This window comes from Chrysemys picta, chromosome 21 (genome assembly GCF_011386835.1).
Source record: "Chrysemys picta bellii isolate R12L10 chromosome 21, ASM1138683v2, whole genome shotgun sequence".
Taxonomy (NCBI): domain Eukaryota; kingdom Metazoa; phylum Chordata; order Testudines; family Emydidae; genus Chrysemys; species Chrysemys picta.
The window spans coordinates 11,888,586-11,903,517 of NC_088811.1; the positions used below are offsets into that span (position 1 = coordinate 11,888,586).

At 51.0% G+C, this 14,932-nt stretch overlaps 1 protein-coding gene across 1 annotated transcript; it reads right to left on the reverse strand.

Moving 5' to 3' along the window:
• Positions 1–1,992: 1,992 nt before the first annotated feature.
• On the reverse strand, positions 1,993–10,742 carry SRM (spermidine synthase). The gene is made up of 8 exons (XM_005292835.5): positions 10,501–10,742; positions 9,707–9,827; positions 9,233–9,325; positions 7,848–8,001; positions 5,815–5,898; positions 5,069–5,214; positions 3,859–3,981; positions 1,993–2,982 (listed from the first exon to the last, which is right to left on the reverse strand). The coding sequence occupies exons 1-8, from the start codon at positions 10,647–10,649 to the stop codon at positions 2,965–2,967; spliced, it is 888 nt and encodes a 295-aa protein (XP_005292892.3). The 5' UTR covers positions 10,650–10,742; the 3' UTR covers positions 1,993–2,964.
• Between the last annotated feature and the right edge of the window lie 4,190 nt (positions 10,743–14,932).

Below are 14,932 nucleotides of genomic sequence, written 5' to 3' on the forward strand. Positions count from 1 at the left end.
GGCAGGGCCTGGCTTTGTGTTTTGTTTGTACAGCATCCAGGGTCCCTGAGTAGGGCTCCTGGATTCTACAGCAATACAAATAATCAACAGGTGGGAAGAGCTTTCTAAAGGTGGGTCAGCATGAAGGGCTGTGCCCTGGAGCCCTTTAAACAGGGCAGAGGGGCAAAGCTTCAAGGTGAACAGAAAAGCTTTTAAAGTAAGAGAAAATTCAACAAGAACAAGCAGGAGGCGAAATCGCAGTGCTGGAAATCACTTCCCCCTGTGCTTAGCACATCACCTGCGTGCAAGGGCCTGGGATTCTGCCGACACCAGGGACACCTCCCGCGGGATGGAATGCAGCTCCCTGCTGGGCTTCAGGAGGATGTTATCAACAGAGGCAGGAGGAACAGACCCCATAGCCCCAGGCTTGGCAGGTACAAAACATCTTTATAGCTCTCCCTTCCCCCAAACCTTATCCATTCCCTTTTAGTGATCATCTCCCTAGCCTCCCCCGGAAGGCTTTGACACAGGATTACTTCTTCCCTCACTCACCCATCATGCTGCTTTCATACTTGTAACTCATAAGACGACGACTGCTGACCCTCCTAGAGAGACTGGACCCAAAGTGCTTTGGTAGCCTTACCGAGACATCACGAGGTAAGAGAACGACCCACCCGTGCAAGGGATGGAAAGACGGCTTTTGGCCAAAATCAATCCAGGATGCCAGGGGCCTGATCTCCCACTAACTCCATTTCCACCAAGAGAACTACAGGCAGCAAACTGCATAGAACTCTGGTCAGTTGCCCCAGAGAAGGAAGGGAGGAGTTGGGATCAGATCATGTGCAGGTATCTTTTGGGGGGAGGGGGAGCAGGGGAGGGAAGGGGGTCAAACCAGAGTGTAGGGCACTAGGGTGACCCCTAGGGGATAAGAAAAGGCTCTGTTCTGGGGACCACACTAAGACCCAACAGGACAAACTCCTTGGAGGGGTAGATCGAACAAGGCTCAGGGGGCCCCAAGTGAACGGAAGGACACAAAGTTGTCACACCCACTTAAACAAACTAGTTCAAGCCCAGACACCAGGGTGAAATCTGGCCAGCCTGCCCCGGACAGACTGAAGGGGAGCCAGGCTCCACTCCCGCAGTAGAGCATTGCTGTGCAATGCCTCAGGCCAGCGCTGGAACAGTGCTGATGGGAATCTGAGGAGTGGGGCTGCACACTGAGGCAATAACTAGAGATAAAGCAGAAGGGGAGACTCCAACAGAGGAGGCAGACGTGACAGACAGTCGCTGGCTACATGAGCTGCAGGCTCTGTTGAACAGCGGCTGTGACACAACCTAGACCCAACAAGAGCAAAACATTGCACCTCTACTGTTACAGTGACAGAGCCTGCCGGGGAACGCTCTTCCTTGGCAGCACAAGCCCTTTGATTCGGGTTCTCGAGATGTCCCCTAGTGGCCATTCAAGGTTTGTACAGCTAGAGCCCACTGCAGGATTGAAGAGCAGTCAGCCTTAGGGACCAGCAGCGGTTTTGCAGAGGACAATAAGAAGAAACAACCACTATCTGGGAGGAGTCAGCGATTGAGCCATGCTTGCAGGGAGATGGGCAGCTTCCTTAGTTTGACAAGTAAGCAGGGAGGGGGGAGCAGACAGGAGCCTCTTGTTTGGACTAGAGAGTCGCTGAGGCCAAGGGGTGCTGACTTGTGCAGTGCACATGGGACAGCAGAGGGGCTAGAGCTCTTAGTGGGTGGGGGCTGCAATGCAGAGCATGCACCAGGTCACAGTTTACAACATATGCCTTGCAGGGCAGGAGGAGGAGGAGCCAGGCTGACTGGATGGTGCCCCGCGATCCTCCAGTAAGAGGCAGTAGGACGAGCACAGGAGTGTTAGAGCATCGCTCCCTATCAAGGAAATGCACCGACTCCAATGTCACCTTAACCCCCAGAACAGATTGTTTGCTTGGGAGTGACAGCTGCAGGGGGCTGCACTGAGAGAGGACACCAACAGCCCAGAGGCAGCATGGAGTTCTTTTAATGAGTTATGGAGAAGTGGAGTCTGAGCCTCAGGACCCAGTACACGTCGAGAACAAATTACACATCCATTGATCTTGGGAGCAAGAATACAAATCATGATACGCCTCCCACGGCTCAGCCAATACCCGGCCTGAGTCTTCTACTTACGGCTAAAAGGCGGAGGCCTTCAGGAGAGACTAGCTCCCCCGACATCCATCCTCGCTGCCATCCACCAGGCAACGGATGGATATAAAGCACCGCCCTCTGTATTGGGGAACATGCCTTGGAACCGATCCGAAAGCAAGGATTAAAAAAACAGGAGTCGCCCTGTTAGTGCCTCAGCACTTCGTTTCCAACCAATTTAAAAAACAACAAACGACTAGACTTCGCTGCCAGCCGATGAGCTGGCCCTATAACACTGCTGCTCCAGCGGGACTAGAGACCTATTGTGAATGGCAACAGAGGATAGGAATTGTGACCTCTCCAAGGAAAAAGTGGAGCTGGAGTTCAGGCCTGTTACCAGTTACAATAGTTCAGCAGCAGGGAGCTCTCTGTGGAGGAGAGCAGGCTACCTCCCTGCACACTATTCCCTTCCCTGTGTTTAAGACTGAGTCAATGAACCTTCCGGACTCTTCCCAAGTTCCAGAAGATTGCTACGCAGACACACACCAGTTATAAATACACCAAGTGAGCTGGGGCCAGGAGGAGGGGGGAGAAAAGGAAGAAAGGAGAAAGATATCTTACATTCCCAATACTGGAAAGAACAGTTTTGACCCCAAGCAATGAGGAGCTCGGAGAGTCTCATCTGGCTTATGCCCTGCCATCTTTAAGCGTTATCAGACGGAATGTTGGCTGGCAAAGGGTCAAACCCCCAGCCAGGAGGAAGAGTTGGCAGCCTGCTGAGAGAGTCCCCATGCTGCAGCGCCGAAGATCTCAGGGTCCAACTCACGGGGGGAAAAGCAGCTTCTCAGGCTCTCACACATCACTCAAGGCCTGGAGACACCCAAGAGAGAGGAAGTCAGTTAATCGTCTAGAGAAATGACAAACCTGCTTAGACAGGGGCTGGGAAGTGTATTTCTGGGCATGCTCATTTCACATTACAATGCCACTAGCTCGGGCAACTCCTCTAGCACGCCAAGCAGGTCTCCTTTCTGCAGCTGCACCTTTCACAGCTGGGGCTTAGGCCTGACTGCAACAGGGATGGTTTGAAGGGGGTGATGTAAAACATGGACAAATCCTTCAGCAATGCACAATGAACTCCACGCCCACCGTAGACCATCACCACTGCCGTTCTCTAGTCCTCTGGTTTGCAGCAGGATCTACAGCCCACGCCTGCATTACCCAGGCTCTTTGTGGGGCTTCTCTAAGGAGGACTGGTGACTCTCAGGGCCCACTGGTGGATCTAAAGCCTGTTCGGGGTTTGATTCAGGTTAGTTCTCTGTAGTAGTCTCCTCCTATACAGGTGTGTATGACAAGCTGGGGGTTCAATAAGCTCCTGCCCCGCCAGAGCTATTGGCCGGCACTGGCTTCACCACGCCTCACCCAGAGCAGCCAGCATCCAGATCTCCATGCTGGTAGCTCTGCAGACCGTACAGTCCCACACCAACTCCCACGCTCCCTGGAATTAATCAGGGACAGTCCTTCGCTCGAGATCAAGGGTCCCATAAGCTGGATCTGAGCATTCCCTGCCCAAGAAGGAGCCTTGTACTTCTAATGAAGACACGGCACCAACAGCAGAGTTGCAGAGCAGTGCCCCCCTCCCTCCCCCCCCGAGTGGGAACCCTTGGTCCCAGATCAGTGGTTCCACTCCACAGAACTGTGGGTTCTCACCAGCCTTTGGGGGGAGAGAGGGGCTACAGCCTCACTTACCTTCCGTGCAAACTCAGGCAGGATGAAAGCTGCCTGATGGATGTCAGAGTTGTAGTATTTCAGGTTCATCTTTTCCACTTGCTGCTGTGACAGCTGCTGCACGGGCTCCCGGAAATTTGTGCTCTGCGAAGAGGAAACATACACGCACTCGGTGTTTGTGTAATCATCTAGAGGGGCTCTGTGTCCTGGCTGCTGAGAGCAGACAGTGAGAACACACACAAACGGGCATTTTTTATGGCATTTTTCCACCCTGGGACCACAAGCCCTGCACGACAACAGCCTCTTAGGGTCTGGAGTCTGCAAACCCCGGACCACATGACTAGCCCTTATTCCCAGGCTGAAGTCAGTGAGATTAACTTGCACGACCAGGGACCGTCTGCGTGAGCCCTGTGCCAACCAAAGCTTTCATGCCGCGACTGAGTGCCTGAAGATCAAACCCCTCACTCCATCTGTATTCAGTGCGGCACTGACCACAATGCAGCTGGCATTCTGACCCAGTGCGAGAGCCCAGCCGTGCACTGCAACAGGCCTGAAGGGGAGAAGTCGGGGGACTGGAGGCTGTATGTAGAGCCTTTCACTTCAGAGCACTGCTCCAAAGCCAGTCCAGTTATTAACAGCCAATGACTGTTTGGGGCCCTGCATTTAATGAGTTTGGTGGGTCTCAATCCGGTTCCCAGTGGATAACTGCCCTCATCTCAAAAACAGAACCGCCAGAGGCTGTCAAAACTGACCGTCTCCCTCATTCCTTGGCGTGGCCCCTCCAGGTCAGGCCTGGGGCTCTTTGACGGGGAGCCTGGACTGCTGCTGCACCTGCTCTGTGGGAGCCACACCCTGCCTCTCACACATGTGCACAGGAGGCACCAGGACACTTGGTTACAGTAGCCAGTCAGTTCTGTCCCAAGGACACACGGGATGGGCAAGCAGCACCGTGGCTTCTAGACCCCGACTAGCAACGGCCAAGCACAGCATAGACCCGGGGGGGGGCCCTGGTTCCTAAGAAGATGGGTCTAGGTGCCACATGTAGATCCTTCTGAGTTAGCCAGGGGCACAGCACAGAGGCAGACTGCACATAAGCGGGCTTCCTGGTCTTTCAGAAACTAAGAAGTGGCTGATGCCACTAATTGAGCCAAGCCTGTTCCATGTCTCCCTCCCCCTCCAGCGACCCCACAGGCTGCAGGGAGACGGCAGCTGCTGGACACCCAACACTCACTGGGTTCTTACTGCACAGCATGAAGCCGATCTGTCCGCTGGGATACGTAGGGATGGTGCAGTAAGCGTATTCCACCACAGGGAACAGAGACTTGCAAAACTGACGCATCTCCTTAATGAGATCCAGATGCAGCCACTGGCATTCACCTGTGCAGGTAACAGGGACAGAAAGGAGGTTAGAATAGACAATGGCCACCTTTAGCACTCTGAGCAGAGGGTTTCAGGTTAAGGCTGGTTTTAAATCTGAAGACTAAGGCCTGGTCTACACTTAAGTCTTACCGGCATAGCTACATCGGGATGGGCTGTGATTTTTTAACACTGGGATAGCTTTGCTGGTAAAAGCTCTAGTGTAGACGCACTGTGAAGATTACTGGAAATGCATAGGAAGACTCCGACAGCTCTGGGAAGTGAGATTTTTAAACAGTAGATATTAGACCACGGATCCCAAGTTTGGCTTTTTGCCGCCTCTGATATCTGTGCCAGGGGATTACAACATTTACATGAGATCCAGACCAGCAGGCACAAGGGGACAAGATCCTCAGACCCACATTACCTGTTTGTCAGAACCCTGGTACACCCAGCCTCACCTACCTGAACTTCCCTATTTACATAGTTACCTTCAACTCTAGTCTGGGACTTGAGGCACCTGGGCTCAATTCCCTGCTTCATCAGACTTCCTGTGACCTTGGGCAAGTCACTTCACCTCTCTGTGCCTCAGTTGCCCAACTGTACCCTGTCTGGTCTCACCTTGGCAGCAGAGAATCCCATCCTCCCGCAGAGCCGTCTTCATCAGCTGGTAGTAGGATTCTTTGAACAAGCTCTCCGCGGGACCTGGGGGTAGGATGTCACAGAGATGGCTCAGGGTCCATGAAAATCCCTTTGTGCATCTCGGGCATGGCTTCGCCGGGCTCCGGAAGAGACTAGACCCCCGGGTGGAGCAAAGCTCTAGATACTCAAGTTTGATACCAGGCAAAACTCAATTGTTTTAGAAAAGAAGATTCTGAATCGCTTTTTAATGTATTGCAAATAACTAGAGGTGAGCCGGGGCTGTGCAGTCTGGGGTGTTTGGATCTGGGGTTCCGGTTTGGCCCACCTCTAGCACAGCAGAACCACCCCAATTTTCTCTTTGCTAATCAGCAAAGCTAATACTCCTCACAAAAATAAAAATCTCATGATCTCATCCCACTGCTCGGCAGATTAAAGGGAAGAAGATAACATCAGCAAAGGGCACTGGGGTTAGGCTACGTTGTCTATCAAGATCAGACAGTAGTAGCTAAGGGAACCTCCTGCTAAGGGAATCAGGAGAGCAGAACATCCCCCGAGGCATGTGTCCTCCACCTCTCCACCCCCTCCCAAAAGCGCGGTAGTGTTGCAAACAGGAGCAAAAACAATTACATGGTCAAACCCCAGGCAGCATTGTGTACTCTGTCCAAGAGAGGAAAAGTGGTTGAGGACCTAGGGTGCTAGCTTGGGACCCAGGTTCAACACTGCCATGAATTCCCAGTGTGCCTTCAGCAAATCACTCTGGGGCCAGATTTTTTGAATGATTTAGGTGACTAATTCCCATTGATTTCCATGGCAGCTAGATGCCCAAATACCTTTAAAAATCTGGCCCTTCGTGGCTGTGTCTTGGTTACCCATATGTAAAATGGGGACAGCAGCACTTCCCTGCCTCCCACGGTTGTTAGGCGGCTAATGCATTAAAGACCTTGCGGCTCTTGGCTACTATGGTAATGGGACCAGTGAGTACGTAAGGAAGGTAGCTAGCTCCCTTAGCTTCTCGAGGGGGTGGCGAGGCGCGGACAGCAGCTCACTGCAGGTAGGAAGACTGAGGAATTTTACATCACTATAGCTGTCTCTGACAAATCCACACTCCTGAGAGATGTGGCTATTCCAACCTAACCCCAGTGCACTCTCTTTCAGGTTCTTTCTGAAGAAAGAACTCTTTCATCGAGTTGGCTACCACCTCTTGGGGAGGTGGATTACCTATGACAGGAGAACCCCTCCTGGTAGCGTAGGTAGTGTCTACACAACAGAGCGATGTCGATGCGAGGCAGCTTACGTCGCCCTCACTAGGGAAGCGTCTACACTAAAATTTTGCTCCCTCCGACGTAACATCCCCGCTCTGCCGACTTAACCCACCTCCACAAGAGTCAACGTCAATGGAGTTAGGTCGACACAAGGAGCGAAGGTGGACACGCAAAGGCGATTGAATGACTGCAGCGGCTGGATGCTGACGTAACTTAGGTCAACACAATTTTGTAGTGTAGACAAGTCCTTAAATGGCTACAGCTGTAGTGGTTTACATGTAGCCATAGGCTGAGTAGGCAGGGAGGGTTGGCAATTAGTTCTTTTCAGACTCCAGGATCAACTAGTTACTAGCAGCAGTAATTAGATCACCTCCCAGGACAGGGACACAGAGCCACGAAAAGGGAAGCAAGAGGGCTGGCTGGCAGCCTTGCTCCTGTGCTGGCAAAGGAACAATTTTCAGATGCCATTTCACCCCCCACCCGCTCGGGGCCAAAGAGACAAGGACGGAGTAGTTCCAGTAGCTCCATGATTTGCATCTGGAGCCCCAACCAGATCACTTCCCATCAAAGGAACTGAAGTGAAAGGGAGGGAGGGATTTCTCTAGGCTGGGAGAGAAGATTCTCTCTTTATTCTTCAAAAGAGCCCTGGCCAGTTCTGCACTGCCTCAGTGAGGTGTTTAGCATGGAGAGGATGGGAAGGAGAGCGTGGATGGGACCCACCCCACTCTCCCCTTTCCTTTGGGTTCTTACCCATGGGGTCGGAGGAGTCTGTGATAATCACATCAAAGGCTTCTTGGTTCTGTTTCATGAACTCAAAGCCGTCCCCAACGTGCAGGGTCAGCTTGGGGCTGGAATAGCCCACCGCCATCCCTGGGAGGTATTTCTTCGATACCTGAATCACATCCTGTAACAGACAGAACAAGCAGGTCAGTACATACAGCGCCATGCAGCCAAGCTGATCAATGGCTGAGTCATTTCCTTCCACACCCTCAGCTAAGACACACCTCACCAGCCGTTTGAGAGCAGTCTGTTTCCAGCATCTTAAGCGAACACACAAGGCTCAGCCCTTTCCTATGGCCCCCGAGTTCAGCAACATTCTTGCACAATAAGTGCCAAACCCAAAGAGCCCGAATTTCCAAAGGTGCCCTGAAGAACTGAAAGGATCTGATTACACAGACCTGCCTGCTCCCCTCTCCCCTGGGGAGATCACCGTCTGCAGAGGCAGATCCCAACCAACACGGCGATTTTCTTTTAAACCCTGAAAATTGCCAATATGGTTTTCAATGAACGATATTCCCATCCCTGCCCTGAGCCCTCCTTTTCCTCTGCAAACTTCCTTGTCTAGGCCTCTCTGCCTCTGGGGGAGGAGAACACCTCGTCCCTAGTAGAGGAGCACTTTCTTCCAGGTGAAAAATCACTGTGTATCCCCTAAACACTAGAATCTTTACAGCTTGCAGAGATGTGAGAAGACACCAGTGTCAGCTGTTCTGAGCCACTCCTTGTGCTCAATGGCCGTCACAGTCCCTATTCACGTCAAGGCACACTCAGCCAGCAGCATCATTTGATTTAGTAGAGAGCTTAGGAATGGACTCTGGGCTTAGTTCTCATTTCTCACACCGCTATTTCCCAGCACAATGGCGACAGTTTCTGAAACTAACGCCAATATGAACTGACCAGTGGAGGAAGGACAGACCCACCTACCAGCAGAAGGCCCCGTAGGAAGCAGTAGAACACCAATTCAGCAGTGACCTAACAGAGGGACAAGGTCCCTTCGTTGGAACACACGTGCTGTCCCCCTCAGGGGAAGAAAAAGGGCACTTCCCAAAGCCAGAAGAACGTCTCTTCTCTGGAGCTCAGCCTTCAGATCCTGCAATCCGGACTGGATTAGCCCCAGCTGTGCACGTGGAAAAGTCCACAGGAAAGAATCAGGCTGCTGCTACGGAGGGCTGTGGAGGTAGCGCAGTCACTGCCATGCCAACATGGCAAGGAATGAAAGCGCTGTCTTTAGGGTCAGTTGCAGCGGATGAAGTAGCTGAGATTTTGAAGCAGCTCTCCCCATTCACCCTGAGCCACTCTGCAGCCTCACAGCCCATTGAAATCAAGGACACGCCAGCCTCATCTCCCACATTACGTACCTCATCGATTTCACACTGCACCACAGAATCCACGGATGGGTGCTTGACCACTTCTCGTAACACTCCCCCATCGCCACCACCAATAATTAGCACCTGAGACAGGAGAGAGGCCGAAAACAGAAGAGAATCAGCTTGGTCCAGCCAGGCTGGAAGGGTCATAGCAAAGTCTGGATCAAGAAAGTTAGCCCTGAAAATCCAATCAGGAGTCTTCCACAGCTTTGCTACGGACACAGTCCCCTCCTATAAGGCAGGGATATTAGTATCTCCCAAGCTATAAGGGCTGCTTGCGAGATGCTTTGCAAGCCCCAGGTGAAAGCGCTACCGAAGTGTAGAGCGCTGTATTTGCATTGATAGGCCACATACGTGGTGCTTGGGTTCAATATGTCAACATGCAAATTAGGACAATTGTCATTTAAGCACGACTCCTAAAACTGTTGGCACAAGCAGCCGGCCATCAGCCAAGAAGCCCCGTACCTTGCGGGGCTTTGGGTGGCTGCAGAGAGGTAGGTTGGCAATCGTCTCCTGGTAGGAGAACTCATCTCTCTCCGTGCACTGGATCACCCCGTCCAGCACCAGCACGTTGCCGTAGGTCTTACTGCGAAGGCAAGAGAAACGAAGGGGCCTCAGGACAGCGCCCGCGGAGAAGAGGCTCGTGGCATCAGGTCTCGCTCCGGAGCGGCGCTGCCTCCGTCCCCCACTAAGTGTTGGGCAGGCCCCACTCTGGTGCCTGGGAGTGGTGTCAGGAATCACCCCTGCCCCAACTCCATGCCCGCTGGGAGCCACCTGCCAGCACCCACCAGGACTGGACCTCGGCCAGGCATCCCGGGAGCAGCGTGGGGAAGGGGCCACGCTCCACCCTGCTCAGGCACCGAGGGGTGGCCAGGCTGCCCGCTGGGCCGGGATCGCTGATCCCCCCGGCGGAGAGGAAGGGAGCCGAGTCCCCGAGGGGCAGCGGCTGTTGCCCTGCGGTGACAGCCGGTAGGGCCCTGCCCCGCCACCTCACCGCCCCGCCCCCGGATCCGGATCCCGTCCCGGGAGCGCCCGTGGGGCGGCAGCCCGGCCCCGCTGCCCAGGGGCGGCAGAGTTGATGGGGAGGCGAGTCACCCCGTGCAGCCCGCTCCGAGCCCCGCTCAACCCGGCCCGCTCCCCAGCTCATCCCCGCCCGGCCCCGGCCCGCTCCCCGGCTCATCCCCGCCCGGCCCCGGCCCGCTCCCCGGCTCATCCCCGCCCGGCCCCGGCCCGCTCCCCGGCTCATCCCCGCCCGGCACCTCCGGAAGACCAGGATCTCCTGGTAGCGGGAGCGCTGCTGGTGCAGCAGCTCCTCCACCTGCAGGGACAGCGCCTGGCCGGGCCACAGGCTGCAGGTCTCCCGGAACCAGCCCTCGCGGATGGCCCCGGCCGCCGCCCCGGGCTCCATCCCGCCCGGGCCCCACAGGCCGCGCCAGCCACAGCAGCGCGGGCACCTGCCGCCAGCACGCCGCCTCCTCACCCTAACCTGATAGCGCCCGGGGGACGGGCCCCGGCCGCCAGCAGCCAATCGGAACCAAGCGCCCGCCCCTTTCGTGACGTTGAAGGTTGCTATTGGTTCGCTGTCTCAGCGCGCAGCCTCTATTGGCGGCTCTAGCGACTGTGTCTTGCGGCACAGCGAATACAGCTAGCAGGTTAGTGTGGCCGGCTCCATGGGGGCCACGTGGGGGTTATGGATGGGAAAGAGACCCTGACCCTGCACGGCAGGAAATGGGGGAGGGGGTGTGGGATTGCCCCCCCCAGTCGTGTGTGTATCTGGGGGGAAGCGACCCCCCCTCAGGGTGTGTGTGAAAGTGATCCCCTCCCCCCGCTGGGTGTGTGGGGAAGCAACCCCCCCTCAGGGTGTGTGTGTGGGGAAGTGACCCCCCCCCCCCATTGGGTGTGTGTGAGTGCGGTGGATGTGGAATTGCCCCCCGCTATGTGTGTGTGTGGGGGGGAGGGGCTTGACCGGGCATGGGTGGACGGATGTGTGATCCTCCCATCTCACTCTAGGGCTGTGGCTAGAGGGTGGGGTAGATGGGGATGTGACCTAGTCTGCTCTATGTGCGACTAGGGGGCAGTTGGGCTTGTGACAGATGGGCCAATGGGGTGTATGTGCCTCTGGGGATGGGGGGTGCATGACCACTCTCTGCTGAAGAGGAAACTGAAGTTTTGAACATATGACCTTCTCTCCCCCAGCTAGTGAGGTAAAGGTAGAAATCCAGGGTTGATTCCATCCTTTCTCCCCGCACCTCAGGGGAGCTCCTTGGAGCAGAGTGCATATCCCCTTTCTATTTTCTAATTCAAACAAAATAGTAATAAGTGAGGAGGGGAAAGGACATATGGATGATAGCTTCATGTATGAAGTTCCCTGTATGATGCCACTCTTGAATGAGAGAAATTGCAAGTCATTTGTCTTTCATTTTTATTGATTTTTAGCACTGTATACCAAACGTGTAAAATATTCACAAATACTGGCTTACACTATTGTATACAGAGATATTAACATATTTAGGTGTACAACAGAAATATCAGTGAGTCTGGGGTGGTTGCATTTTAGAAGACAAGAGATTTATACAAAGTAACCCAAAGTAAGAGCTGATAAAATCCTATCCCGGCACAACTTTTCATAGTCTGTACATGGCCCATGTGGCACAGATATACGATTTTAGGAATGTTGTTGTAGTTTTAAAAAGATTAGTGGGACCTTTTCTTTCTCCTAGCATCTGTGAAAGAAGGCACTTGGTTCCACAGGAGTGCATCTATGTAGCAGGCAGGAGGAAAAAATAAAACTCCCTTTCCAATAAACTTTTCTAGATCTAAAATGTCATGATTTTAAAAGCCAGTATCTCTTGGCAAGAATGGAAGCTTTTACTAGATTCCACTGGGAATAAGCATTCTCCCTTTCCTAATGGTGTAGAGTTCCCATTGTAGCCCTGCAGGATACTGGAATAGAGTGGAACTTAAACCTAAGACAGTTCAGGTCTGACTATTGCTCATCTTTGGCCACTGGCCTTTCAGAGGCATAGGGATGTATTACTTAAGAGTCAAGATGAAATGAGGTATATTACATCTTTAGAAGAATGGATAAATACCATCAATTGCAAAAGTGAGTATAACCCACTCTATATTCCCCACTGATTAGAGCCATGCGATGAACATGAAAGCTCCACAATCCAATCTGGCTACTTAAATAGGCTCTCAGCAGTCTGTAGGTGTTCTGTTCATATCCACTAACACATCACTGATCTCTCTACTTTCTCTGAGGCATGTGTGAAAATAGGACGGGGACTACAACATCGCTGCTTAAAATATTTAACTAACTGCAAGGCAAGAATAACTCCAAGGTGTTTAACATCTTGCTATGTGGTTAGTTTGAGAGCTCAGGGCACTGTTACGTTCAACTGTACAATCCACACTAAGATTAGAACTGATGTTGAAAGAACTTTTGATGTATACATGATATCTAGAATGCCTCCCCTACAAATACTTTAACATAGAGGACTCAGTTCTTCAACTGTTACTTACACTGAGTAGTACTTATTCCTGTGAGCAGTCCTATAAAAAAAAAAGTCTACTCATGTAAGTGCTATTCAACATGAGAAGGATTGCAGAATCAGATTCTTTATCAAGAATACTATACCTGAGGGCAAAACCACTAAGGGACAATGCAAACACCACTTCCATACAATAATATTTAAAGTTACTGGTGTATGTTTATTTTCTAGTGCTTTCTGTAAAGCAATTAGATATGATTGTAAGTTGCTTTACTAAAATAATTCAATATGAAAAATGATGGGCATATTACAGATCTGAGGTGCAGATTTATAAAAGGAGCCAACCACATGTACATTAAAGGATGTCTGTTCTCTTTACAAAAGTACCAAGTAACTTCTAAGCAGCCAAGCATTACACTTTTATATAGGTCCATTACTGTACAGTAATTAACATATGGATTAAGATACTAATAAATGACAAGTGATTTTGGGTGTCCATCTACACACATCTGAAAGGGGGCTGAGTTTCAGAAAGCGCTCAGCACCTGCCCTCTGAAAATTGGGTCCGTGGAGGTGTGACCCCCAAGAACTGAGGCAACCCAAAATCACTGGTCACTTTTGAAAAATCTGAGCTGGATTTTTAAAAAATGATTAGATGCTATGGGAGTATATTATTATGCCTGGGGATACATCCAGAAATAGTACAAGACACATGGCACATCTTTTCAAGAGCAGACCTTAGTATAATTCTTGTGGGTTTTTTCCCTAAGACGTGATCAAAAATTATTTTTAAGCAAAAAAAGAGTTCCTTGGCTGTTGGTTGAAAAAAAATATCCCTGCAACATAAAAGTGCAGCATGAGGACTGCATCTGAATTATAGCTATAATCTCACTTACGTGGATAAAACATGCATAAATTTGCCAGTCATATTCATTAAGGGAATTTTTAAAACCTGACAAACCTCAATTCAAAATGGGGAAAAAAAAAAAAAAAGATGAAATTTAAGCCCAACCTTTGAAAATGTTAATTGCACATACGTCTAAAATGAGGAAAAGGAGCCTATAGAAACCAGAAGATTATTTTAATCCCCACAGTCAATAGGTCTTTCAATAGATTCACTGATACATCCATTAAAAAAGTAGCAGAGGTGGCAAAGCTGAAAGGGAATTGCAATTGGCAGCAAATGTGGAGTGGGCTGTGGAATGGCACATGTTCACAAAGAAAACTGCTGTTCAATTGCACCCCTTCAAAGACATTCTGCAGGTGTCATATTCAGCTGTGCAAATGGCTTTCATGAGCAGGAATGGACCCAGCTCTGCCATTCTTAATGTAATTTGCCTGACACTATTCATGGCAAAACTCCTAAACGAACAAAACCCACCATGCACATCGCTAATTTTTGTGTGAAATAAAGTCCTCAGATTGGAAGCCTCTGAAAACAGAAAGGACCTTTTTGCATTCGCTCACCTGCTGCTTGTCACCAGGCCTAGATTAACACTTAGAGATCAGGCTCAAACAGGAAGATTAAAAAACAGAGCAGCATTACGCAGTGATGCAGGTCTGAGAAAAAAAGGACAAGGACAATAGGAAAGGGAGCAGCACCCAGGGGTCAGAGCAGACAACCAGGAGTCCAGAGTTCTAGTATCTGCTCTGCCACTAACTCAGTGTATGACTTTGCCAAGTCACTTCAATTTGGTGCTTCTTCAGCTGTAAAATGGGGATACTACTTACCTGCCTCACAGGGGCATTAATAAGCCTTCATTTTTCAACACGTGGAACAAGCTTTGAGATTCTTAGACATTCAAATACAGAGTAGCACAGGAGTGAGCAATGTCAAATAGATCCCTTCAGTCTTCTCCAGTTGTGTTTTAACCTTCAACCTATTTACATGGCTTTCAGTCCCTGTGTTCATTTCTGTAACAGTCAAGCAAAGCAGTAATTGTTGGTTTTCATTCAATTCAGAAGTACCTGCGCTCTTCTCTTCTAAGCACTGAAATTATTACTGCTTGGGAAGCAAATGCATTTTCTACATTACTGTGGCTTGCAGAATAAACAGGCAGTTTGGCATCATAGGGACAGTCTGGCTCTAGTTCCTTTGCTGTTATATTTGTATAGGATTTGTTCCCCTATATCTAGTTCAAGTCACAAATATTTGCATATTTGTTGAATTTCTTGATTATTTCTGTGCTGGCTTTGG